The sequence below is a fragment of the Podarcis vaucheri genome (assembly GCF_965113315.1).
Source record: "Podarcis vaucheri genome assembly, chromosome: Z".
Lineage (NCBI taxonomy): Eukaryota > Metazoa > Chordata > Lepidosauria > Squamata > Lacertidae > Podarcis > Podarcis vaucheri.
The window spans coordinates 511,250-538,913 of record NC_138758.1 but is presented as its reverse complement, the minus strand read 5'-3'; the positions used below and the strand labels follow the sequence as shown (position 1 = coordinate 538,913).

The 27,664-nt window shown below is 50.2% G+C and overlaps 1 protein-coding gene across 2 annotated transcripts in view; it reads right to left on the bottom strand.

The window, feature by feature from the left end:
* Nucleotides 1–27,664, bottom strand: part of LOC309523569 (ras-related GTP-binding protein A) — a 55,250-nt gene that overhangs the window by 10,222 nt on the left and 17,364 nt on the right. For both annotated transcript variants that reach the window (XM_082207497.1, XM_082207498.1), the window contains 2 exons: nt 21,171–21,237; nt 9,898–10,120 (listed from right to left, as the gene is read on the bottom strand). In XM_082207497.1, coding sequence (XP_082063623.1) covers nt 9,898–10,120; nt 21,171–21,237 — 290 coding nt within the window. The remainder of the gene's footprint in view (nt 1–9,897; nt 10,121–21,170; nt 21,238–27,664) is intronic.

Sequence of the window (27,664 nt, the reverse complement as noted above, 5' to 3'; positions counted from 1 at the left end):
TCCCGATTCAAATCCAGATTTAAATCAGTCACAGTCAGGCTTTGCTGGCCTGCTCTTAATTTGGACAATCAGAGGGAGGTTTCCTTTTTGGAATAATAAAATCCCTTTTTTACAGAAAGGTTCAGCCTTGCTGACACCCTCTCAATATGGCCAATCGGAATTCCTTTCCAGAACCCTTAAATCCTCGCTGGCAACCCTCCTAAGACCGAAAACCTGAGTCTCCAACCCCTATCCCTATCCCTATAATTCCCTGCCCATCTGGCTGGGTGTCGGGCAGCTCCCAACATAATACAGTGGTACCTCGGGTTACAAACGCTTCAGGTTACAGACTCTGCTAACCCAGAAATAGTACCTCGGGTTAAGAACTTTGCTTCAGAATGAGAACAGAAATTGCGAGGCAGCGGCGCAGCACCAGCATGAGGCCCCCATTAGCTAAAGTGGTGCTTCAGGTTAAGAACAGTTTCAGGTTAAGAATGGACCTCCAGAACGAATTACAAAATCTACACCATACATTCAAAAACCAACAAGCCTGTTATCCCAGCCTGGTTAGCCCCCTAAAAACTCTGATACCCCATTGTTATGTACTGTATTTCTCACCCTGGGCCAGCAGGGGGATACTGTAGATAGTTTTCACCCAGGAATTGAAAAAGACATTCAGTCAGTGGATAGTTACAGAAAGTTGCTACTGGTGCTATGTAGTTGAGCTCTATATAAGCAGGTTGGCTGAACCCTTCAGCCCTGTTCTGTTCTGGCCTGTGAATAAACAAGAGCTGTCAGAAGAATTGCTGTGTTGTCTGATATGTTCACCCACAACTTAACACTGGCGACAAGGATGGGATCGATGGAAATCAGAGCACAGCCAGACACGGCCACCCTCTAAGCTGAGCTGAATCACTGAGCTAAAACACGGAGCAAAATCACTGAACAGAACCAATTCAGAGCTGACCGTTCTGGCTAGAGCACTGTGTTCTATCCATCGCCCTCCACCTTGGCATCAGAACCATGACTTCACTCATGCCTCTACTGCCGTTTGCCCCAGCCTCTGAATCATGAGATGCCTACCTCGCTCAGTTTGACTGCTACCTCCAAGCCAACGAGCTGACGGAAGTATCACAGGAGCGTAAGCGGGGCCTATTCCTCAGCCTCTGTGGGCCTGAGGTGTTTGAGATGGCCCGAGCATTGGTTGCGCCTGTAGCAGTCCAGGCAACACCATGGGACACGATTCAAGAGAAGCTCCGCAACCACTACGCGCCAAAGCCGTCCAAGATTGCTGCCCGCCATGCGTTTTACCAGGCAGAGGGGGAGTCAATCAACAACTACACCACCATCCTGCGACAGGCTGCAATGCACTGCGAGTTCCGAGACTTAGACGATGCCCTGATGGATCGAATCATCTGCGGGGTCCGGGACATCCGTTTGCAACGGTGTCTCACCAAGCCAGATCTCACGCTGCCGAAAGCCATTGAGGAGGCTGTGGCCTCGGAAGCTGCTGAACGCTCCGCCCAGGAGATCCGCAAGGCCAGCAGCCCGCGTCTTGCTAGGAAGCCAGTTCCAGTACATCATGAAGAGGCCAGCAGTGATGAGGCATCCTCCAGTGAAGACGATGACGTGCACCAAACGAAGCGGGAGCGTGGGAAGTTCAAACAGAAGTCCAAGGGCCAATCGGAATGTGCCGGCAACTAGTCCAGTGCCAGGTGTCAATTCAGAGACACCATCAGTTGGAAATGTTCCAGAAGGGGCCACATCGCTAAGGTCTGCTGATCGGCTCCGTCCGACACCCCCCCTTCACCGTCTCACAAGTCCAAATCTTCACTCCAGTCCGCCAAGGAAAGCTGTTTCGTTCTCACCAACTGCCACTGCCCGTTTGGAATCACGATTGGCCAAACCGACTCTCCTACACGATGCAAGCTGAATGTCACTGTGCTCATTGAAGGAGCTCCGTGTGACATGGAGATCGACACCGGATCTGCCCTGTCCATTGTGTCTTGGAGCACCATCAAAAGACTCATACCCAGAGTGTCCAAGAGGCAACTTGACTCTCACCGCATACACCTGAGAGACTACCAGGGAAACGACATTCCCATGGTAGGTGCTGGCCGGTTCCGGATTGCCTTCAAGGATTTTTCAGTCCTGCTCCAACTGGTGGTGGTCGAAGGTCAGTGGCCAAGCCTCCTAGGGCTAGACAGGTTTGATGCCCTCGGCCTGGAAGTCACCGGCATCAACTGCATCTCTAACGCAGAGACTGAGGGTCTGGTCAAAGACTTTGCCGAGGTTTTTGACGGCAGTTTGAATCAATATACAGGTACGCCCATCTCCTTCAGCCTTGATCCACAAATCGCCCCCATCAAGCTAAAGCCACGCTGGGTTCCGTTTGCTCTCAAGGCTAAGGTGGACGAACAACTGGACAAGCTGATCACCCAATGAGTTTTGGAGCCGGTTGACCAAGGCTAAGTGGGAAACCCCCATCGTCACGCCTGTCAAGCTGGATGGGTCGGTGAGAATCTGCGCCGACCACAAGTGCACGATCAACAAGGCACTTCAGCAGCACGCTTACCCGGTTCCTGTTGTCCAACACCTGCTGCATTCCCTGATTGAGGGTAAGGTCTTCGCTAAGCTGGACCTTGTCCAAGCCTATCAACAACTGCCCGTCGACGATGCCACCGCTGAAGCTCAGACGATCGTCATCCAGAGGGGCATTCCATTGCCGCCATTTGCAGGTCAGGGTGAGTGTGGCTCCTGGCATCTTCCAAAGCCTTATGGAGCGTCTCCTGCAAGGGCTTCCGGGCGTGGTGCCGTATTTCGACGACGTCTTGGTGTCTGCAGACTCACACCAGCAGTTGTTTGAGCGCCTCCACGCTGTGCTGACCAGGTTCCAGGAGGCCGGGCTCAAGGTAAAGAGGGAGAAGTGCCAGATCGCCATTCCACAGGTGGAGTTCCTGGGCTATCTTATCAACGCCTCCAGCCTTCACTCAACCACATCCAAAATCTGCGCTATCCAGCAGGCTCCCATCCCAAAGAATAAGACAGAGTTGCAGGCGTTCCTGGGACTGCTGAACTTTTATAACATGTTCCTGCCCCCCAAAGCCATGGTGGCTGAGCCTCTTCACCGACTCCTCAGCACAAAGACGCCTTGGTCCTGGGGTCATCGGGAGACGGCGGCCTTCAATGCGCTCAAGGCTCTCCTTTCATCGGACAGTGTGCTGGTACAGTACAGTGAATCCAGGCCGCTGGTCCTTGCCTGCGACGCCTCACCTTTTGGCATCGGTGCTGTCCTCAGTCACCGTTTTCCAAACGGAAGAGAAGCACCACTCACCTACTTTTCCAGGATGCTATCTCCGACTGAACGGAATTACAGCCAGCTCAACAAGGAGGCACTGGCACTTGTGGCTGGAGTGAAGAGGTTCCATGATACCTCTGCGGCAGGACTTTCAACCTCATCACCGACCACAAGCCGCTCCTGGGCCTCCTCGCAGCGTATGCTGCAATGGACTGTTTTCCTGGCTGCCTACCACTACCAGCTCGTCCATCACCCAGGGAAATTGATGGGCCATGCCAATGCCCTCAGCCGTTGCCCTCTTCCAGTGTTTGTGAAAGGCCCGACTCCTGCTTCATCGCTCTTCCTGATTGAGGATCTTCCTACATAGCCTGTATCGGCTGCCACAGTGGCCTCTGCATCTGCCCAGGATCGCACCATCAGCCATGTGCTCAACTGGGGTGGACGGGGTGGCCACAAGGGCCATTTGTATCAGAGTTCCAGCTGTTTGCAACCAGACAACACAAACTCTCAGCTCATTGCGGCCGTCTGCTGTGGGGAGACCGCGTTGTGATTCCCCAAAGACTCCGTCAACGCATCCTTGAGGCTCTGCACACTGGACACCCGGGAAACGTCAAAATGAAGGCATTGGCTCGGTGTTACGTCTGGTGGCCTAACATGGACGATGCCATCACTTACTGGGTTTCTGCCTGTCAAGCGTGCCAAGAATTGAGGCCTGTGCCACCGGCAGCTAAGGGACACACCTGGGAGACGCCCAAGACACCCTGGTCGAGGGTGCACATCGATTTTGCTGGCCCCTTTCACAGCTGGCCCTTTATGGTAGTGGTGGACACCTATTCCAAATGGCTGGAGGTGGCTCTGATGCCCTCCAACACTACCAAGCCCGTCATCTGGGTGCTGCGAGGCCTCTTTGCAATGCATGGGTGTCCTGATGTCCTCGTCTCCGACAACAGACCGCAGTTCACATCAGGCACTTTTGAGCAGTATCTTTTGGGACTGGGTATCCGCCATGCTCTAACGGCACCATTTCACCTATCCAGCAACAGGCAAGCAGAGAGAATGGTGCGCTCGGCAAAAGAGGCACTGGACCACGGAGACTGGCACGAGAGGGTCGCTGAATACTTGTTCGTGCAACGCCTCATCCCTCATGCGGCCACAGGGCGGAGTCCTGCCAAACTACTTATGGGCCGCCGCCTCAGATCTCCACTTGGCCGGCTGCACCCAGACTTTCCGTGGCTCTGAGTCCCCGTGCTGTGCTAATGCGCCACGGTCCTTTGTTCCAAGAACCATTACGTGTAGTGCTGTACATAAGGAAACCATTACGATTGTAACTAACGCCTTATCTCGGTGGGGAGGGGTGTTATAGATGTTATGGATGTTTGGGTGGGCTTGGGAATTTGTTAGATTTTGATGGATTTGTAATTTTTGTAGTTTTTATTTGTATTGTTTTATTGTTTTCTGGGTCGCTTTTGTTTTTATTGTTTTAGGCTGCGAAAGAATAACATTAATTGCCATCAATGAAGGCTAATATGAGGCTTGGGATTGCTACCGTGGAGGGGCGAGGGAGGTATGGCGGTGGGGGCAGATGTTATAGGCGAAGGGGATCGAGATATGGGTATGGATATGCTCGTACCCCTTCCAATCTGCGCCTCATCCTGAGGGTAGGGTGAGCAAGGATTACTCACCTCCGTCACTGGTGTTGTGCAATGCCAGGTCTATAGGCAACAAAACCACCACCCTGTGAGATTTCTTTAACTTGCAGGGGGTCGACCTGGCTTGTGTGACGGAGACCTGGGTGCGCAAAGGGGAAACAGTTACCTTACGAGAGATGGCGCCCCCGGGTTTCTCCGTCCTCCACCAGTCGCGGACTGTGGGCCGGGGGGAGGGGTGGCATTATTAATCCGGGAAGATTGTCCTTTCAGGGCTCTACCATCGCCATCGATCCCCGGCACTGAATGTGTTGGCCTAGTGTGGGGCTCCGAGGAGAGCTTAGCTGTCTGGCTGGTGTACCGGCCACCTAGCGCACCAGCAGCCACCCTGTCAGCCTATTGGAGCCGGTGGCCGCCTGGGCCTTGGAGTTCCCTAACCTATTGGTATTGGGGGACTTCAACATCCATGCTGATGCCACTCCCTCCTCACAGGCTCTGGACCTGGTGTCTTCCATGGCAACACTAGGGCTCTCCCAGTTTGTTTCGGGCCCCACACATCAAGCAGGCCACATGCTGGATTTGATCTTTGGCGTAGGTATAGATGTGATCATGTCTCCTTCGATGAAGGTGCCATGGTCTGATCACTACGCTCTGAAAGCCTGGATTGACTTTCCACCCCCACCCTGCTTAGGTGGCGAGCCGATTTGGGCTCGCCCGCAGAGGCTGATGGACCCGGATAGATTCCGTCAAGCCTTGCGGGACCTTGCTCCCCCTGGCGACTCATTGACTGAGCTTGTTGAGGGCTGGAATACCCAGCTCCTGGCAACCATCGATGAGATCGCACCTAGGCGCCCTCTGCGACCCCGCAGAAACCGGGCTCCCTGGTTTACCGAGGACCTTCGGAAAATGAAGCGGGACCTCAGACGGCTAGAGCGAGTGTGGCGGGGTGCCCGTGATGGAGCCTCAAGAACATCTTATAGGGTTTTTATGAAAACCTATGAGATGGCAGTGAAGGCCGCTAAGAAGTCTTACTTCTCGGCCTCCATTGCATCCACTAGCTCTCGCCCGGCGCAATAATTTAGTATAATCAGGTCTTTAACATCCCTTGAGGGACAGCCAAATTTAAATAACAATTTGACACACAGCTGTGAGGCATTTGCGAGCTTTTTTGCGGAGGTCCTGTTGCTCCGCCATGACCTCCCTGCCAATTTGGATACAATAAAGGAACTGGAGGCCCCTCAACTGTCCTCGGGTCCAGTATTGGACCACTTTGACCGGATATCTCCAGCCGATGTGGACAGACTCCTCCGAGCTGGAAAGCCCACCACCTGTCCTTTCGACCCGTGCCCGTCTTGGCTGATTAGAGCCTGTCCAGACGAGATGCGGGCCCTCCTGGGGGATGTCATCAATTTGTCCCTTGGCACCGGGATATTCCCAGGGGAACTGCAGGAGGCAGTGGTGTGCCCGCTCTTAAAGAAAACATCATTAGATCCTTTAGATCTATCCAATTACCACCCGGTTTCGAATCTTCCGTTCCTGGGTAAGGTGATTGAAAGAGTGGTTGCTGAACAGCTTGGTAGGTTTCTGGATGAAACATCTGCTCTGGATCCATTCCAGTCTGGCTTCCGCGCTGGTCATGGGACCGAGACGGCTCTGGTTGCCCTAACAGATGATCTCCGCAGGCAGCTGGATCGAGGCGGGTCGGGGCTGCTGATTCTTCTAGATCTGTCAGCAGCCTTTGACATGGTCGATCACGAACTCCTGGACCACCGCCTTGCCGATGTGGGGATCCAGGGCACAGTCCTTCAATGGCTGCGCTTGTTTCTCTCTGGTCGGGGACAGAGGGTGGCGCTTGGGGGGGAATTGTCATCGCGCCACTCCTTGGTGTGTGGACTACCTCAGGGTGCGATACTCTCCCCGATGCTTTTCAACATCTTTATGTGCCCCCTCGCCCAGCTTGTCCAGAGTTTTGGGCTGGGTTGCCATCAGTATGCTGATGACACCCAACTCTATCTGTTGATGGAAGGCCATCCTGACTCGGCCCCAGACACACTGACCAGATGTTTGGAAGCTGTGGCTGGATGGTTACGTGGGAGCTGGTTGAAGTTAAATCCTTCGAAGACAGAGGTCCTCTGGCTGGGACGGGACAATATGGGGTTGGGGGGGGCAACTCCCATCTCTTGCGGGGGCACAATTAGTGCCACACCATCCTTTAAGAGTTTGGGTGTAATCTTCGACACCTCCCTTTCCATGGAGGCGCAGATTGCAGCTATAACAAAGGCGGCATTTGTTCATCTCCGCCAAGCTAAGCAGTTGGCTCCTTACCTCTCTCGCCCTGACCTAGCCACTGTGATCCACACCTCCAGACTGGATTATTGTAACTCGCTCTACATGGGGCTGCCCTTGAGACTGATCCAGAAACTCCAGCGGGTGCAGAATGCTGCAGCGAGACTCCTTACGGGGTCCTCGCTGCGCGAGCACATTCACCCGGTGCTATACCAGCTGCACTGGCTCCCGGTGGAGTACAGGATCAGGTTTAAGGTGATGGTTTTAACCTTCAAAGCCCTACACGGCCTAGGACCCTCATACCTACGGGACCGCCTCTCCTGGTATGTCCCACAGAGGAACTTACGGTCTTCAAATAAAAACATCTTGAAGGTCCCAGGCCACAGAGAGGTTAGGCTGGCCTCAACTAGAGCCAGGGCTTTTTCGGCTGTGGCTCCGATCTGGTGGAACACTCTGTCACAAGAGACGAGGGCCCTGCGGGACTTGACATCTTTCCGCAGGGCCTACAAGACAGAGCTGTTCCACCAGGCCTTTGGCCAGGGCACAGCCTGACTCCCTCCCTCGGCAATCTTCGCGGAGCTCTGGCCCAATGGTTGCCAGTGGCTTGATTTGAATTAATTTTATAATGAATGATTTTAGAGTGTTGTTTGTGTTGTACTTTTGTACTGTTTTATTGTTGTTAGCCGCCCTGAGCCCGGCTTCGGCTGGGGAGGGCGGGATATAAATAAAAATTTTTATTATTATTATATTATTATGTACTGAAGTTCTCACCCCGGGCCAGCGGGGGATAATGTAGATAGTTTTCACTCAGGTCCGCATATGCAAATAAGGAATTGAAAGTGACGTTCAGTGATTGGATAGTTACAGAAAATTGTTACTGTTGCCATGTAGTTGAGCTCTATATAAGCAGGTTGGCTGAACCCTTCGGTTCAGTTCTGTTCTGGGCTGTGAATAAACAAGAGCTGTCTGAAGAATCGCTGTGTCGTCTGATATGTTCACCCACAACTTAACTCCCATAATTAAATACAATATACTCCCATAGAGATTACCTTACACTGCGTTTGAAACCAAAATAGCATTTGGATAGAAACTGTTTCTCAGGAGGCTAGTCCTAGTCTTTATAACCCTGTGTGCGCACTAGCCTGCACTATCTCTGCAGTTTCCTATGGCACCTGGAAGCATAGATTTGATCCAAGGTGGGAAGAGTGCACCCAGTTATTCTCTCTGCAATCTTTACAAATCCTGGACAGCTCCCCCCCCCCGACCGTGCTGCTCCCAAACCGCACACACAGACCGTAAGTTAATACACCCTCATCAGTACAATGGTAAACTCTACAAATAACAATCTCGCCCTTGCTTCTCCAAATGAGTCAGGACAGCATGTAAAACTATTTGCCTCAGCATCCTCTGTGGATCCCTTTGCCTTGTACACAAACTGGTAAGGGTCAAGTCCCACTGGCAAACAAGATATGATGCGGTTCCTCAACAGACTTTCGAAATATTAAATTATAATGGGTGTCAACACCACAGGGCGAAAATCATTCAGACTATCTTTGGTTTTTTTGGCAGGGGTATAATGGTAGCGGATTTCAGACAGGGTAGAACGGTGGCTTGGGCCAGAGACTGGTTAAAAATCTTCACAAAGATTCCTGCCAGTTGGTCGGAACAATCTCTTAGCACCCTGCCAGCCACTCCATCCAGGCCCATAGCCTTTCTTGTGTTTACCTCCTTTAATATTTGCCTCACTTCTCCCTCTTCTACCCTGGCAGCGCTTCTTAATATGGCCCTCTTAATATGGCCAATCATAGGCAGCTTTCCTTTCCAGAACTGTAAAATCCTTCCTTTATGCGGACGTTCGGGAAGGATTTCACGGTTCCAAAAAGGAAACCCGCCTCCGATTGGCCATATTGAGAGGGTACCAGTGAGGCTGAACATTTGTGTCAAAATAAAAAGGGTTTAAATCAAGTCTTACTGACTAGTGATTTAAATAGTGATTTCAATTGACTCAACTGAAATCAAATCCATCCTCAATAATAATGATGATGATTTATTTATACACCGCCCATCTGGTTGGGTTTCCCCAGCCACTCTGGAAATCTCCCAACAGCATAATAGTAATAACCCTATCCCTAATCCCTAAGTACAGCCTCACTGGCACCCTCTTAATACGGCCAATCAGAAACAGCTTTCCTTTCTTTAAGCAGAGGTTCAGCCTTGCTGGCAACCCTCCTAAAACCGATACCCCTAACCCCTATCTCTATCCCTATCCCTAATAATAATAACCTGCCCATCCAGCTGGCTTTTCCCAGGCACTCTGGGCAGCTCCCAACACAAGATGATGATGATGATGATGATGATGATGATGATGAAGAAGGGGAGGAAGAGGAAGAGGAAGAACCCTATCCCTAATACCAAGTCCTATCCCTATCTCTATCCCTATTTCTAATAATAATAATAATAATTTATTCTTTATACCCCAGCCACTCTGGGCGGCTCCCAAAATAAAATAAAATAAAATAAAATAATAATAATAACCCTATCCCTCATCCCAGCTTCGCTGACACCCTCTCAATACGGCAAATTGGAGGCAGGTTTCCTTTCCTTTACAGAGGTTCAGCCTTGCTGGCAACCCCCATGACACTGGAAACCTTTGGTAGAATTAAAGCCAGGGGTCTCCTTTTCGCTCACCAGCTCGCGCTGATCCTCCTGGACCAAGTCCATCTTGTGGACCAGACAGAAGACTTTGGCATCAGGCGAGTTCTGCAAGATGGCCTCCAGGCACGACTGGTAGTAGTGCATGTCCTTCTCAAGCTCCCGACTCTCGACGTCAAAGACGTAAATCAGAACCTCGACGTTGCGGAAGATGTTGTCCCTCTGGCTGGTGAAGTAGTTCTCCATGAAGGTGTCCTGGCTGAGAAAACCGGGGGATTTAAATCATTTTATCCCAGTTAAAAAAGCAGTTTCAAATTTCAATTCTATGCCAATTCTAAACAGGTTTGACCGGTCTCAGTCGGGGAGGGCAGGATACAAATAAAAGTTTTTTTTTATTATCAATTTTCCAGGCTGGGCAACCAATTGAGGCAATTTCATGCCATTTCAGAGGGGGCTAGCAAGGCGGAACCTTTCTGAAAAAAGGGATTTCATAGAATCATAGAGTTGGAAGAGACCACAAGGGCCATCGAGTCCAACCCCCTGCCAAGCAGGAAACACCATCAGAGCACTCCTGACATATGGTTGTCAAGCCTCTGCTTAAAGACCTCCAAAATAGGAGACTCCACCACACTCCTTGGCAGCAAATTCCACTCTCGAACAGCTCTTACTGTCAGGAAGTTCTTCCTAATGTTTAGGTGGAATCTTCTTTCTTGTAGTTTGGATCCATTGCTCCGTGTCCACTTCTCTGGAGCAGCAGAAAACAACCTTTCTCCCTCCTCTATGTGACATCCTTTTATATATTTGAACGTGGCTATCATATCACCCCTTAACCTCCTCTTCTCCAGGCTAAACATGCCCAGCTCCCTTAGCCGTTCCTCATAAGGCATCGTTTCCAGGCCTTTGACCATTTTGGTTGCCCTCCTCTGGACACGTTCCAGTTTGTCAGTGTCCTTCTTGAATTGTGGTGCCCAGAACTGGACACAGTACTCCAGGTGTGGTCTGACCAGAGCAGAATACAGTGGCACTATTACTTCCCTTGATCTAGATGCTATACTCCTATTGATGCAGCCCAGAATTGCATTGGCTTTTTGGCTGCCGCGACACACTGTTGGCTCATGTCAAGTTTGTGGTCAACCAAGACTCCTAGATCCTTTTCACATGTACTGCTCTCAAACCCAGGTGTCACCCATCTTGTATTTGTGCCTCTCATTTTTTTTGCCCAAGTGCAATACTTTACATTTCTCCCTGTTAAAATTCATCTTGTTTGTTTTTGCCAAGTTCTAATCTGTCAAGAGGGACGCGGGTGGCGCTGTGGGCTAAAGCCTCAGCGCCTAGGGCTTGCCGATCGAAAGGTCGGCGGTTCGAATCCCCGCGGCGGGGTGCGCTCCCGCTGCTCGGTCCCAGCGCCTGCCCACCTAGCAGTTCGAAAGCACCCCCGGGGGCAAGTAGATAAATAGGTACCGCTTACCAGCGGGAAGGTAAACGGCGTTCCGTGTGCGGCTCTGGCTCGCCAGAGCAGCGTTGTCACGCTGGCCACGTGACCCGGAAGTGTCTGCGGACAGCGCTGGCCCCCGGCCAATAGATGTGAGATGGGCGCACAAACCCCAGAGTCTGTCAAGACTGGCCCGTTCGGGCAGGGGTACCTTTACCTTTACCTTTAATCTGTCAAGGTCGTTTTGAAGTGTGATCCTGTCCTCTGGGGTGTTAGCCATGTCAGTGTTTGTAAAAAAGCAAAAAAAGAAGGAAAGGGTTCTGACCTCCCTTTGTCTCCTCAGTCTCCTTGTCGGCACAAAAAGAGTCCACGAGAATAACCTTGCAGAGTTTTATTCTTAAAAGTCCTTGTGCAAAACACAACTGAATAACTATACACACCAGCACCAACCAACCCAAACACCAGCCACACCCCAAACTAACATTTCTCACTTATATATATACAACTTGGTGCAGACCGCTGAGTCATGCTGACCCAGCTTTATTCGCATTAAAGAAACAGCGGCCATTTTAGCCGTGACACCCCTTCTGTTTCTTAAATGCGAAAAACCCCAACAGAAACAATACATACATGCATTATATACATAAACCCAGTTTTGTCCTCAATTCATTATGGCATGTTGCTGGCAAAGGCTTAGTAAACAAATCAGCAATATTATCTTGTGATTGACAATACTCCAGTTTGATTACCCCATTCTGTACACAATCTCTCACATTCGCATGACGGATAGCAATATGTTTTGATGCGGATTTCATTATTTCTGAGCCCGCTAATGCAATGCACGATTGGCTATCTTCATACACTTGGATAGGCAAATCTACTTTACAATCTAGATCTTTTAGTATCTGTATAAACCATATGATTTAATTGCATGCTAGCGACAGGCTCCCATATTCTGCCTCGCAGGATGAGGTTGCAACAAATCCTTGTTTCTTTGACCTCCATCCAATTATGGAATTGGCAAACATCATAACCATTCCACTTGTAGATTTTCTAGTAGCTACACAGCTTCCCCAGTCCGCATCAACAAATACTTCTAGTTTTTCATCTTGTGTACTAGATATCTTTAAACATACATTTAATGTCCCCTTTAGATATCTGATAAGCCTTTTCAAAGCACACCAATGGGCAGTACTGGGTTTAGATACACGTTGGCTCAGAACATTTGTAGCACATGCAATGTCTGGCCTTGACCACTGGCTTAAATACAACAGGGATCCTATTTTTGAGTGATACAACTCAGGCTGATCAAATTCATCATCACACACTGTCTTTGGGAAATCTGGTGTCATGGGAGTCTGAACTGGCTTGCAGTTTTCCATGCCAAACTGCTCTATCAAACGAAGAATTTTCTCTTTCTGGCTCAATAGGAAGCTTCCATCTGCTTCCTGCCTTACTTCTACTCCCAAGTAATTGCTTACAGGCCCTAAGACTTTAAGCTTAAACCTCTTTTCCAGTTGACTTGTGAGCTTCTGGATCTCATCTGTGGAACTCCCTGCCACAAGCAAATCATCAACAAAGACTAAGAGCATTAGATATTTGTTGCCTGTCCCCTTGGTGTACAAGCATGGATCAGCCACACTCCTTTTAAAACCAAGTTTTACAAGGGCTTCATTTAAACACCGGTTCCAACACCTTCCACTTTGTTTGAGACCGTAAACAGCCTTTCTCAAACGCCAGACTGCACCATTCTCCTCTTCAAACCCAGGGGGTTGTCTCATTAACACTTCATGGTCTAAATTTGCATGCAGATATGCAGCATCAACATCAAAATGGTGCACTGCTAGTTGTCTTACAGCAGCAATGGAAAGCACTAAACGAAAAGTTTCACTCTTTACCGTGGGAGAAAACACTTCATCATAACTCTCCCCTTTAATCTGAGTGAACCCTCTGGCTACTAATCTGGCTCTAAAACGTGGTTCCCCAGATGCAAGGGTTTTCCTTTTATAAACCCACTTGCATGACACCACTCTGCCACCAGGTGGCGGCATTATGACCTCAAACACTTTGTTACGTTTAAAAGAGTCCATTTCTTCTTTCATAGCTTGTTCCCACAAAGCACGTTCCCCAGGGGGTAAGTCTAAGACTTCATTATAACTTTGTGGTTCCACACAACTCACATTGCATACTCTCACTCCTCCTAGGGTCAAACGCTGAGGAGGTACACCCTTGTTTGAACGCTGGGAGCGCCTAGGCACAACTACTTCTTCTTCCCCCCTTATCTCTGGCTCTTCTTCCTCTTCCTCTAGAGAAGTATTATCTATTGCCACATCTTTTGGGGAAATCTGTGCCTCCTCCTCATTCTGCTCCTGTGTTGCCAATGACTGAGAAGGAGTCTCTTCTCTTACTTGCAGGGGCAGTAGGCAATCAGGGTTGGCATGGATCGCAGTCCATCTGTCCTGGTCAGCGAAGTCTGCACTTCGTGACAGAACCACGCGTCCTGGGCGTAAATTGAAACGCCACCCTTTGCCATAGGACTGGTATCCCACAAACCGCAGTTTCTGCGCTCTAGCGCCCCCTTTCTGACACTGAACTTTGGGAATGTTTACATGTGCCCAAGAACCCCAATTATGGAGCATTGTCCACTCTGGTTCTTTCCCAAACAACACACGATATGGTATATCTTTTATAGAGCTAGACCAGGTTCTATTAATCAAAAAGTTCGCAGTCAGAAAAGCCTCGCCCCACAGCCTATGATTGTGGCCCAATCCTGCATCCACAAGCAGGCAGTCCTTTACTGACTGTATTACAGCCCCACGTCTTTCACACAGACCATTTTCAGCAGGGCTATAAGGGTTAGTCAAACGGTGAGTGATCCCCTTACGTCGCAACCATGCCCCAAATTGTTTGTTCAGAAATTCTCTGCCCCTATCTGTTTGCAGCTGCACAACAGGCCGAGCGAAGAGCTTTTCAGCTTGGGCAACCCATTCTCTGAATGTGGGGAAACACTCAGATTTCTGCTTTAACAAAAACAACCAACTGAAATGTGATTTATCATCTATTACCAGAAAAGCATATCTGGCGCCCCCTTCAGTCTTCTGTGGGAAAGGGCCTATCACGTCACAATGGACAAGTTCTAAAACCTCTTTAGATACTCTGTCGCTTTTAGAAGCCACAGGCTTCCTCTTAGATTTGGCCATTTTACATACATTGCAATCTAGGAAACAGTTACAGCTATTTACTTTTAGGTTCTTGCACACATTTTGCATCTCTGAAAGCACACAGAAATTGGCATGACCCAGTTTTCTGTGCAGTTGATGTACACACCCCTTATGAACTGGCAAATTATCCTGAACCACCTGGGCTGCTTTAACAGGCTTGTCCTGCATTACATATAACCCATTTTCCATCTTTGCATGGCCACATACCTGAGTTCCATTCTTTATCAGACAGCCATCCTGCGTGAACTTAACACTATACCCTGCGTTAATCAAACAGCTTACAGACAGTAAACAGTAGTCCAAACTGCTGACAAACAGAGTCTCTGGTAGAGTAGTGTTCAAGCACTGCAGGAAACATGTTCCCTGGCCATCAATCTTGCTTCTATGACCATCAGCAAGATAGATTGAGTCTTTTCCATCAGCTGGCTTCCCCAGGGTCTTAAAGTCCTCCTGATTATTGCAGATAATCCTGCTGCTCCCAGAGTCCAGCAGCCACGTTCCTCGAGGTATCTTCCTCTCCTCCCGAGAAAATGCAGACACAAACTGAGCAGAACGTGTGTTCTTCTTCCCTGAAGAGAACCCCTTCTGCTTACGTTTCTGCGTCGATTGCTGTCTCTGCTCCATGTCGTCTCCTGGAAGTCTTGCCCTGCATTGACGTTGGAGATGCCCGGGTTGGTTGCATTTATAGCACCTCCTCACCGCCATGGCCAAGTCCAAACCTTGGCGTTGCTCCATTGGCAGATTCTGCTGCTGGCCCCCTCGTCTGTAACTCCTCCATTCTTGGAGTTCAGCCTGTCTATCTGACCTTCTTTCTGCTTCTTCAGTCAATCTGCCAACCACATACTCAAGGGTCAGATCTCGGGGACGCATACTCTCCATGCTGTTAATCACAGGCAACCAGTTTTCAGGCAAACTTGAAAGGATAATGTAGGTTTGGTCCGTCTCATCATAACGCTTACCTCTCTGTTGTAGTTGAAGAAACAGAGATTTCAGCGTTTGAAGATGAGTTGCCAAACTCTCACCTTCTTTCATAACAGTCCTGAACAGCCTTCTGGTCAGAGAAATGATAGTTTCAGCAGTTTCTCTGACATGCATTGCCCTTAATAAATTCCAGCACTCAAACGCTGTGCTGGCATTTGCTACATGCAATAACTGAGAGTTGCTCAAACATAGCATAATTTGGGCACGGGCCCTTTCATCCAGCCGTTTTTTCTCAGCAGTGTCCCGTCTCAAAACCTCAGTTTCAACACAGTCCCATAGTCCATCTCTCCTTAACAACTGCTGCATTTTAATTGACCAACTCAGCCAGTTGCTTTCTGAGAGAGGTTCAAAAGGGATGCCTCCCCCAATATTTACAACTTGGGAAGACTGGAAATCTGCCATCTCTGCTGCTGCTTGTTGAGCCCCTTTTGTGGGGTCTCCAGCAATCTCTCCTGACTCTCTCTTTAGAGTCCAACTAGATGGTCCTGGCTGGCACTCACCGGCTTCTAGCTGCTGCCTCTGTTGACCCTCAGGTCCCGCCTGGCTCCGCAACTGGTGTAACCGCTCTGTGAGTCGCCTGTGGTCCTCTAGCAGTTCAAACTGTTCCAGTAGCCGATGCTGAGTGCTTTCCTGATCCTCAGATCCTAGCCTCTCCAGCGTCACTGCAGACAGTTACAGCTTGCCACCAACTGCTCCAACGCACAGCCACTGGCTCCAGGCACCACCAGGACTCACCAGCTCCTTGCTGAAATGCTGTTAGTCATTTTGCACTCTGCACATGCTCAGAAACACTGGGCCCATAACCTGTCAGTGTTTGTAAAAAAGTAAAAAAAAGAAGGAAAGGGTTCTGACCTCCTTTTGTCTCCTCAGCCTGGTCCTCAGACCCTTGTCGGCATAAAAGAGTCCACGAGGATATCCTTGCAGAGTTTTATTCTTAAAAGTCCTTGTGCAAAACACGACTGAATAACTATACACACCAGCACCAACCAACCCAAACACCAGCCACACCCCAAACTAACATTTCTCACTTAAATATACAACTTGATGCAGACCGCTGAGTCATGCTGACCCAGCTTTATTCGCATTAAAGAAACAGTGGCCATTTTAGCCGTGACAAGCGACCCCTCCCAGTTCGGTGTCATCTGCAAATTTGATCAGGATGCCCTTGAGTCCATCATCCAAGTCATTGATAAAGATGTTGAATAAGACCGGGCCCAAGACAGAACCCTGTGGCAGCCCACTTGTCACTCTTCTCCAGGATGAAGAGGAACCATTGATGAGCACCCTTTGGGTTCGGTCAGCCAGCCAGTTACAAATCCACTGAGTGGTAGCAAGACCGCATTTTACCAGCTTCTTTACAAGAATATCATGGGGCACCTTGTCAAATGCCTTGCTGAAATCAAGGTAGGCTATATCCACTGCGTTCCCTTCATCTACCAGGCTTGTAATTCTGTCAAAAAACGAGATCAGGTTAGTCTGACATGACTTATTTTTCAGAAATCCATGCTGACTATTGGTGATCACAGCATTCCTTTTTAGGTGCTCACAGACTGTTTGCTTAATGATCTGCTCCAGAATCTTCCCTAGTATTGATGTCAGACTGACTGGGCGGTAATTATTTGGGTCCTCTCTTTTGCCCTTTTTGAAAATAGGGACAACATTTGCCCTCCTCCAGTCTGCCGGGACTTCGCCTGCTCTCCAGGAATTCTCAAAGATGACTGCCAGTGGTTCTGAGATCACATCTGCCAGTTCTTTTAATACTCTTGGATGCAGTTCATCTGGCCCTGGAGACTTGAATACATCTAAACTAGCCAAGTACTCTTGTACTATCTCCTTAGTTATTCTGGGCTGTGTTTCCTTTGCTGAATCATTTGCTCCAAATTCTTCAGGTCGGGCATTGTTTTCTTTATCGGAGAAGACTGAGGCAAAGAAGGCATTGAGGAGTTCAGCCCTTTCTGTGTCCCGTTTGCATTTCACCATCTTCTCCTCTGAGTGACCCCACTGTTTCTTTGTTCTTCCTTTTGCTACGAACATACCCATAAAAGCCCTTTTTGTTGCTTTTAACCTCTCTAGCAAGCCTGAGTTCATTCTGTGCTTTAGCCTTTCTGACTTTGTGTCTACACGTGCTGGCTATTTGTTTGAATTCCTCTTTGGTGGTTTCCCCCCTTTTCCATTTTTTGTACACATCCTTTATTAATCTTAACTCAGTTAAAAGTTCTTTAGATAGCCACCCTGGCTTCTTTAGGCACCTTCCATGTTTCTGTCTCACTGGTATTGCCTGACGTTGTGCTTTTACTATCTCCCTCTTAACAAACTCCCAGCCATCATGAACTCCCTTTCCTTTTAGTATTACTGTCCATGGGATCTCACCCAGCACTTCCCTAAGTTTTATGAAGTCGGCTTTCTTAAAGTCAAGAAATTGAGTCCCAGTATGCTTGGCTGCTCCTTTCCGCTGTATAGTAAACTTCAGAAGAGCATGATCACTCGCGCCTAATGATCCTTCCACTTCTACCCCACTAACCAGGTCATCAACATTGGTTAGGACCAGATCTAAAATGGCTGTTCCTCTTGTTGCTTCTCCCACTTTCTGGACAATGAAGTTGTCTGCAAGGCCAGTGAGGAATCTGTTTGACCTTATGCTCTTGGCTGAGTTTGACATCCAACAAATATCTGGGTAACTGAAGTCCCCCATTACTACTATCTCCCTTCCTTTTGCATGCTTGGCCATCTGTTCCAGGAAGGCATCATCTATGTCCTCCGTTTGGCTTGGGGATCTATAGTAAACTCCCACAATGAGGTCACTGTTATTCTTCTCTCCCTTAATTTTGACCCAAATGCTCTCACTTTGGCTTTGAAGTTCTAAATCTTGGATCTCTTCACAGGTATACACATCCCTGACATATAACGCCACTCCTCCTCCTTTCTTGTCTGGTCTGTTTCTCTGAAATAGATTGTATCCCCCCATTATTACATTCCAATCATGGGACTTATCCCACCAGGTTTCAGTGATGCCTATTATGTCATATTTAGTTTGCTGTACCAAGAGCTCAAGCTCATCTTGTTTATTTCCCATGCTTTGCGCATTAGTGTACAGACATTGAAGTCCATTAATCATTCCCCCGTGTCTCTTATTTAAGGATTTTTTCCTCCCACCACTAGGTCTGCGTGCTGTTTGCTCCATTTGGTCTATGACATTTGGATGATCATCTTCATCAATTGATAGACTCCTACCTTCAGGAGCACTGTCTCCCTCCCCCACATTAGTTAGTTTAAAGCCCTCCTGATGAGGTTTCTGAGATTTTTGGCAAAAACATTTCTCCCAACCGTTGTGAGGTGCAGCCCATCGCTTGCCAGAAGTCCATCTTCAAGAAGCTGCAGTCTGTGATCTAAGAATCCAAACCGTTCCTGTTTACACCATTTGCGAAGCCAGCTGTTCACTTCCACCATTTCCCCCTCTCTCCCTGGGCCACATCGTTCAACTGGGAGGACAGATAAGATGACAATTTGTGCATTTAATTGCTTCAATTTCCTGCCGAGAGCCTCATAGTCTCTTTTGATCTTCTGGAGGCTATTGCTTGCAGTGTCATTGGTTCCCACATGAACCAAGAGGAAGGGGTATTTGTCAGTGGGTTTTATGATTCCTTGCAGTCGTTCAGTTACATCTTGGATCTTAGCCCCAGGGAGACAGCACACTTCCCGAGACATCTTGTCAGGCCCACAGATCACTGCTTCTGTTCCCCTCAGTAGGGAATCCCCTATCACCACTACACGCCTCCTCTTGGGTTTGGTCGGGGTTCTTCCATGAGCTGTCCGTTCCAAGGTCGCCTGCACATTCCCTGAGGACTGACTTTGCTGCTCGTCTTTATATACCTGATCGACTGTAATGAGGGAGAGATCCTCAAATGGAGTCTGCTCTCCGTCTTCCATGCTAGGGGAGAGGACCTCAAAGCGATTGTGTATTTCTAAACAATCAGAGTGAACCCTGGGCCTCCTACTTCTTTGAGTCACGCTTCTCCATATATCTGGCTCCTGTGTTGGTGAACTAGCCTCCTTCTCAGGGGAGTCCCCTGTCTCCTCCTTGGTGGAGACGGTGTGCTCTGTTGCTTCCAAGAAGAGCTCCAGCTCTCTAATTCTTTGGAGCGTAGCTACACGTTCCTCCAGTTGCTGGACTTTGTCTTTTAAGAGGGCAATCAACATGCAATTGCTGCAGGTAAAACTGCCTGCAACCTTTGGCAAGATGGCAAACATTGCGCAGGAACCGCAGGCGACAGCAGCTGTTCCCTCCCCCTCCATCTTGAGAATGTGTCGTTGGGGGTGGCTACAGTGGTCCTCCATCATAAAAAATGTGAAGACAGGACAAATAACTCACCCCACAAGAAAAAAAACCTAGGTCTCCCCCAACAAACGTTTGAGACTAGCTCCCCTAAATCTAAAAGATGGATCAAACCCTTTTTGCTCCTTCTTCAACTGCTGCCCTGCTAGCTCTGATAAGCTCCTCCCACAGCTAATCCCCTGCCTCAACAGAAACCCTGCCCCCTATGACCTTTGCACAGGGAGAACAGCTAATCAGCCACAAAGAAACACACACAAGAAAACCCTTTTTGCTCCTTCTTCAACTGCTGCCCTGCTAGCTAGGATTTTTTTTATTTCAAAAAGTATTGTCCCTATTCAGAGGTTGCCAGCAAGGCTGAAGGTTTTGATTGGATTTAAATGTTACGGACCAGGGATTTAAATGGTGATTTAAATCAAATCCACCCAGCATATCAGTGTAAAAACCACTCTGTGAATTGAGGATTCCATAAAGGAAACATTTCTCCGCTTGTCGATATTCAGAGGATGCCAGCAAGACTGAGTCTTCCTGCTAAAAAAGGCATCTTATTCTTCCAAAAAGGAAACCTCCCTCTGCTTGTCCATATTAAGAGGAGGCCAGCAAGGTTGAACCTCTCTGTAAAAAAAGGGATTTTATTACAGTGGTACCTCGAGTTAAGTACTTAATTCATTCTGGAGGTCTGTTCTTAACCTGAAACTGTTCTTAACTTTAGCTAATGGGGCCTCCTGCCGCCACCGCGCTGCTGGTGCACGATTTCTGTTCTCATCCTGAAGCAAACTTCTTAACCAGAGGTACTATTTCAGGGTGAATGGAGCCTGTATAACCTGAAGCGTATGTAACCTGAAGTGTACGTAACCCGAGGTACCACTGTATTCCAAAAAGGAAACCTTCCTATGGTTGTCCATATTAAGAGGATGCCAGCAAGGTTGAACCTTTCTGTAAAAAAGGATTTAATTCCTTGCTGACTACTGATCTAGATCATGATTTATATCAATTTGATTTAAATCATCATTATTATTATTAGTATTTTATTTATACCCCGCTCATCCAGCTGGGTTTCCCCAGACATCTGAAAGCAGCCATGTTTAGGGAAGTCTGGCTGATTTGAATCCGGAATCGAATGGGGATTGAAATGAGAAAAATCAGGATGAGAAGGATGCCAGCAAAATCTGAGCTGTCCTGGCGAGGGGTTTAAATTGTGATTTCCATTGTCTGGATTTCAAGTGGAGGGCAGGCGGCCGTCTGTCCAGGATGTTTGAGGCGAGAGTCCCGCCTGGCGGCGGGTCAGACTGGATGACTGCTGGGGGTCCCTTTTAACATGGCGAGGGGGGCAAGAGGTACTTACCCGCCGCAGTCCCAGAGGTTGAGGACCAGGTTGCCCAGGAAGCGGACATGCGAGTGCTCCACGTCGACTGCAAGGGGCAAAATGAGATTATTATTAATAATAATATACACCAGATGGGCAGTGTATAAAGAATAATGTTATTATTAGTAGTAGTAGTACAACAAAGCCAGTGGACCTGATGGGATACCTGCCGAAATCTTAAAAGTGGGTGGAACTTACACAACAACTTCACAAACTCATCAAAAAAATCTGGGAAAGAGAAGAAATCACAGCAGACTTTAGGGATGCCAAAATTATCAATCTCTTTTTAAAAAGGTAACGGAACTGATTGTGGAAATTATCGAGGCATGTCTCTATTAGCTGCGGCCAGCAAAATTCTTGCAAGGATCTTAGCAAACTGTCTTGTAACAATATCCAAGGTGACCCTTCCTGAATCCCAAAATTGTTTTCGGCCTTCTAGGGCGGGGGTCGGCAACCTGCAGCTCCAGAGCCGCATGCGGCTCTTTAAAGCCTTTGCTGCGGCTCCGGGGCGGAGGCGCGAGGGGAGGGCGCGAGGGGAGAGCGCGAGGGAAGGAGGCGAGGGGCGGGCGCGAGGGCGAGGGTGAGGGGCGGGGGCGAGGGGAGGGCGCGAGGGGAGGAGGCGGAGGAGTTAGTTGCCTGAAGCCACTGTTCAAAACTGGTCACTGTTTTGAAGGGGAGTGAAGAACACACACTCAAAAAAAGGTAACTTGTTAATTTAATGTTTATTTCTATGAGGAGGAGTAATTCTGAGGGGTCAAACAAAGAAATAATAAAAAGTGTCAAAAAAGGTATTTTTATAATGACGAATGCCTCATTATTATATATTATTTACATCAGGCACTGATTATGATTTATGGTACACTGGGGCCCTGATTAATTTTCTATGGCATTTTGGGGCATTGGTTATTGGGCACAGCAAGTTGCGGTCGCGTGGAATTTGTGCTTTGTGACCGTTTGAAGTGGGTTTTTTTTCTTGGGAGGCTGGGCGGCGCGAAGAGAGAGATTATTTTTATAATGACGAGGCTGACATTGGGCCCTCATTATTAATTATTATTTACATCAGGCACTGATTATGATTTATGGTTCACTGGGGCCCTGGTTAATTTTCTTTGGCATTTTGTGGCATTGATTATGCAGTCGCGGTCACATGGAATTCCACGTGGAGTTAGTTGCCTGAAGCCCCTTTTTAAGCGAAGCCCCTTTTTAAACTTAAGCAGGGGAAAGTTTGGTGAAAGTTTGGTGAATTGCTGCCAAGGAGTGTGGTGGAGTCTCCTTCTTTGGAGGTCTTTAAGCAGAGGCTTGACAACCATATGTCAGGAGTGCTCTGATGGTGTTTCCTGCTTGGCAGGGGGTTGGACTCGATGGCCCTTGGGGTCTCTTCCACATATGTATGTGAGCAGGTCTTCTCCAACATGAACTATATTAAAAACAAACACCGATCACGCTTCACAGATGACAGTTTGCAAGCCTGTGTGAAAATGAAGGTGACGTCTTACAGCCCTGATGTGCAGACACTGAGCACTGAGGTTCAGGAGCAAAAGTCCCATTAACCTGGTTACCTGGTTGTAAATTAAATATTTTAATTAGCTATTGTCAGAGCTGCTTCCAGATCCTAGCTCACAGAGGATCACGCTAGCCAGCGTTCACTTTATAAAAGTCTTTATTGAGTTACAGTTTCCATTTCCAAGCTGCAGCGTGCAGCCCTACGTCTTAGAAGCTAGACCGGCGAAGCTCCGTCTGAGTCCCCGCCTCCTGTACACCAACTTAATACCCTAGCCTTACTCCACCTTTTCCGCCTTTCCTTTCTTCTCTGGGTCCCTCTGCCCCCCGTGGTCTCTTCCTTCCTGGACTCTTCTGACGCTGACCCCCCGGACCCCTCTGTCTCCTTGCGGCGGGCTTTAGGACCTGGCTCCCTTTCCGGGCTGCTTACTGTGCTGCCTTCCTGTGCATTTGAACTTGGCGCACGCGCCCAACCTTCCACTTTCCGCTTGACCGTTTCTTTGCTCCCCGATGGAGGTGTGGCCACTCCTGAGTCATACCCTCCCCCCTGCGGCGAGCCGCCGGATCCCGATACCTGGCGCCCTTCCTCTCCACTGCGCTCTGTTGGGGACGCTGGCCCCGATTTCCAACTGCTGCTCTCTGAATCCCCTCTGGTCCCTTCTTCCTGGGGTGTCCCCCTAGGCTCCCCCCTAGCTCTGGCCACTGGCGCTCCTTTCTGTGAATCTTCCGATTCACTGGAAAGACTCGGAGATCTCGGGTCGTCGTCATCACTCATCTTTCCTTCGGACTCCTCCCCCTCGCTCTCTGTTTCCTCCCTTGCCCTCGCCTCTGCTCCTGAACCCCTGACATCCATCCCCCCCTCGAAGCCCCCCTTCCCCCTCCCCTCCTTCAGTTGTGGGTGCTGGGTGCTCCATTGTCATGGGGGCGAATACCGGATACAGTTCGCTTCCCGTGGCGGGCATCCAACTGAAGACTTCCGGTTCTTCCTCCATGCGCTCGTCGACGACTGTCACCTCCGCTTCCATCTCTGTGCCGCTGTGCTCGAACCCAAGATCCTCCCCGAACACGTCCAAGTCAGTCTCTGCCTCGGTCGCTCCCGGGTCCGTCGCTCGACCTGGAACCTCCAGCCACTTCCTGCACCACTGTTCCTCTGGTCGATCGTCCCACCAATACGAGGTTTCCGAGGCCGATCCCGAGGGTGATTCTTCCGGGGAGCGTGTGCCCAGTGAAGGTTCCACGTCCGAGTCAAACCCGTGGAACGTGCTGGATGAAAGCGTCGGTGTGAAAAGCCAGTCGTCAAAAAAGTCGGCTGGCATGGGCCTGTGTGGGAAGAGGGCATGAAATTCGTCCTTGAGCAGAGGGTCTTCCAAAGCGTAGCCTTGCACCCAGCAATTGGCGCTAGCCGGGGTGCCCTCTCTGGTGAGAAGGTATTCTACCCCCTCTTCCCCCCATCTAGAGTCCAAAATCTCTGTGACCTCGTTGATGGGCTCTTCCTGTGGCAATCCCCCCTGCTCGGTCCCCTCCCGGAGCGGACTCGGTGCCGTTCCTGGCTCCTGAAATCTGTGAGGTGCCTTGTAGGGAGTGAGCACCTATCTGTGGAACACCGGATGCATCCTGGATCCCTCCGGAAGTGTCAGCCGGAAGGCCACCGGGTTGACCTGTGCCTCGACTTGGTAGGGCCCCAGTTGCTTATGCCCTAGCTTCTTCTTTGCTAACGATCTGGCCGGCACTGCGTGGGCTGCCAACCAGACCCAGTCTCCCACTTGGATCTCTTCGCCAACCCTCCTGTGTTTGTCCGCTTGCACCTTGTATGCGTGCTTAACTAGCTCCAGCTGCCGTCGTAGCTGATCGTGGACCTCCTGCAACTCCGACGCGAACGCGTCCGCTGCCTGCGGCTCCCCCTCCCCCATTCTTTCCAGTCCCGGGAAGGTTCTGGGGTGCCTTCCATTGTTGGCGAAGAACGGCGTCACCCCTGTGGACACGTGCTTCGTGTTGTTGTAGGCGAACTCGGCGAGTGGCAGGTAATCCACCCACGTTGCAGGCTGTTGATTTGCATAACATCTCAGGTACTGCTGCATGATGGCATTGACTCGCTCTGCTTGCCCGTTGGTCTGCGGGTGTCTCGCCGACGCCAGGTTGATCTTGTCGTTCAGGAAGCCCATCAGCTTCTGCCAGAAGTTCGAGATGAACTGTCGCCCCCGGTCGGACAGTATAGACCACGGCAGCCCGTGAACCTTGAACACATGATCTATGAACAGTTTGGCGGTTTGTTCCGCCGTGGCCACCTTCGCACACGGAATGAAATGTGCCATCTTGGTGAACAAGTCCACCACTACTAGCACTGCTGTCTTGCCCCTCGAGCTGGGTGGATCCGTGACAAAGTCCAGGGCCACACTCTCCCATGGTTCGAACGGGGTTTGCAGCGGTTCCAGCAGTCCCGCCGGCGGTCTGTGCACTGGCTTGGCCCTCTGGCAGGTGTCGCACCTCGCCACGTAGTCCGCGACTTCGCCTCGCATTCTTGGCCACCAGAAGTCTCTAGCGACTAATTCCATCGTCTTCTCCGTGCCAAAGTGCCCGGCAGTGGGCGCGTCGTGCAACTGCTGCAGTACCTTGGCGCGAAGTTCATCTCCCGGCACGTAGATGGCCCCTTTATGGATGAGCAACCCATCGCGCACCTGGAACTCGTCGGTCGTCGCCGTGCCCCTGTGCACCTCTGCCATCTTTGCTTGCGCGAAGGAGTCGTCCTGCAACGCTCGCCGTACCGCATCCAAGTCAACTGTTGCCGAAGCGCACGCCCACGCTGTCGGTGCGAAGATGTGCATGGCCGCCGCTGGCGTCACCTCCTCTAGGTATTGCGGTTTACGGGATAGTGCATCCGCTATGACGTTGGTGTCTCCTGGGACATACTCTATTCGGAAGTCGAAGTCCGCAAAGAACTCTGCCCAACGTATCTGCCTCTGGTTCAGGAACCGCGCCGTGCGCCAGTGCTCCAGATTCTTGTGGTCCGTGCAGACCTGCACTGTGTGCTTGGCGCCGATCAGGAAGTGCCTCCACGCCTTGAATGCTGCATGAATGGCAAGCAACTCCCTGTCCCAGATGGTGTAGTTCTGTTCCGACGTGCTGAGCTTCCTGGAGTAAAACGCTCCCAGCCTCCAAGCCACCTGCGAGTCTTGCTGCAACAGGACAGCTCCCACGGCTCTGTCTGAAGCGTCCGTCTCCACCCTCATCGGTCTGCTGGGGTTGACATGCAGCAGCTGCTCTTCCGACGCGAAGAGACGCTTGAGTGCCTGAAAGGACTGCTCCGCCTGCTCCGTCCAGATGAACTTCTTTTTCTTGGAGCTGAGCGTGTCTGTGATGGCCGCCATCTGCATTGCAAACCCCTTGATAAACTTGCGATAGAAGTTCGCAAAGCCGACAAACCGCTGGACCTCCTTCCGGTTGCGCGGGCTTTTCCAATCCAACACAGCACGAACCTTGGCGCTGTCCATGGCGAGCCCCTTGTCCGACAACTTGTAGCCCAGGAAATCCACCTCCGACACGTCGAACTGGCACTTTTCCAGCTTGGCGTACAGCCTATGCTGCTGTAGTCTGCTCAGCACCTCCTTGACGTCTCTGTCGTGGGCCTGCTGCGATTCAGAAAATATCAGGATGTCATCCAGGAAGCAGACACACTTCTTGTAGAGGAGCCCCGCTAACACGTGATGCATGAAAGCTTGAAAACAGTGGGAGCCATTTTGCAGTCCAAACGGCATAACTCTGTATTCGTAGGTGCCCAGGAGCGTGAACATGGCTGTCTTCCACTCATCGCCTTCCCGCATGTGAATGAGGTTGTACGCCCCTCACAGGTCCAACTTGGTGAACACGCGTCCCTTGCGCACCGTCGCGAGGAGGTCGTCGATCCTGGGCATGGGGAAATCCGATGGCTTGGTCATTGCGTTTAAGGTCCGATAGTCCACTACGAGCCCTTTTGGGGGCGTGTCTTTCTTCTTCACAAAGAATACAGGACTGCCCCCCACTGCCTTGGACTCTCGGATGAAACCGCGCTCCAAATTACGATCTATGAACTCTTTGAGTTCCTGTAGTTCGTCCTCAGACATGGAATACAGCTTCCCTTTCGGTAGCGCCGCCCCTGGCAGGAGGTCAATCTTGCAGTCATATGGTCTGTGGGGGGGTAGCTTGTCCGCCTCCTTCTCGCAGAAAACCTCCAAAAATCCTGCGTATTTGTGGGGGACTGCTTGCAGCGTCCCCAACTGCAGCTGTGACTCCTCTTCCTCTCCCTCCTGCCGGGGCAGGATGCAGTGTTCAGCACAATAGGAAGAGCCGAAGATCAGCTGCCGCTGGTACCAAGCCAGCGTCGGACTGTGCCTGTCCAGCCAACTCATGCCCAATACAATAGGCGTGTCCGACAGTTGGGTGACATTAAAACTGATGACTTCCCTGTGATTTCCAAGTCGCATCACCATTGGCGGCGTTTGCTTCACCACCTGCCCCCCTAGCAACTCCCTGCCATCCACCGTGACGACCTGTAGGGGCAGCGTGGCAGGCAGCAACTGTACAGCGTGCCGATCGACAAAGTCTTGCCCTATAAAGTCCGCATTGCTTCCTGAGTCAACGGTGATTGGCACGTCCATCGTGAGTCTATTGGGTAGCTGGAGCGATGCGGTGAGCTGCACTACTGGTTTGGGCGGGAGGGGTCTGTGGACTGCAAAATCTCTGGGGACTGCTTCACTGACTCGTCTGGCTGGGCCCCAGTGCCTCTGTCTCCAGCCAGACTCCGTCGTTTCCCTGCTGTGGTTCTCTGTGCTGAGTAGCTGCAGTTACCATTGCAGAGGCTGCAGTGTGCTTGTGGATCCTCTGGGGACACTCCTCGCCATGTGCTGAGGACAGTCGCAGATGTAGCACTTCCAGTTCCCTCTAGGAGGCTTCGCTTTGACTGCTCCCGGCGCTAGGGCTCTGTTTGCCGACTGAGCCCT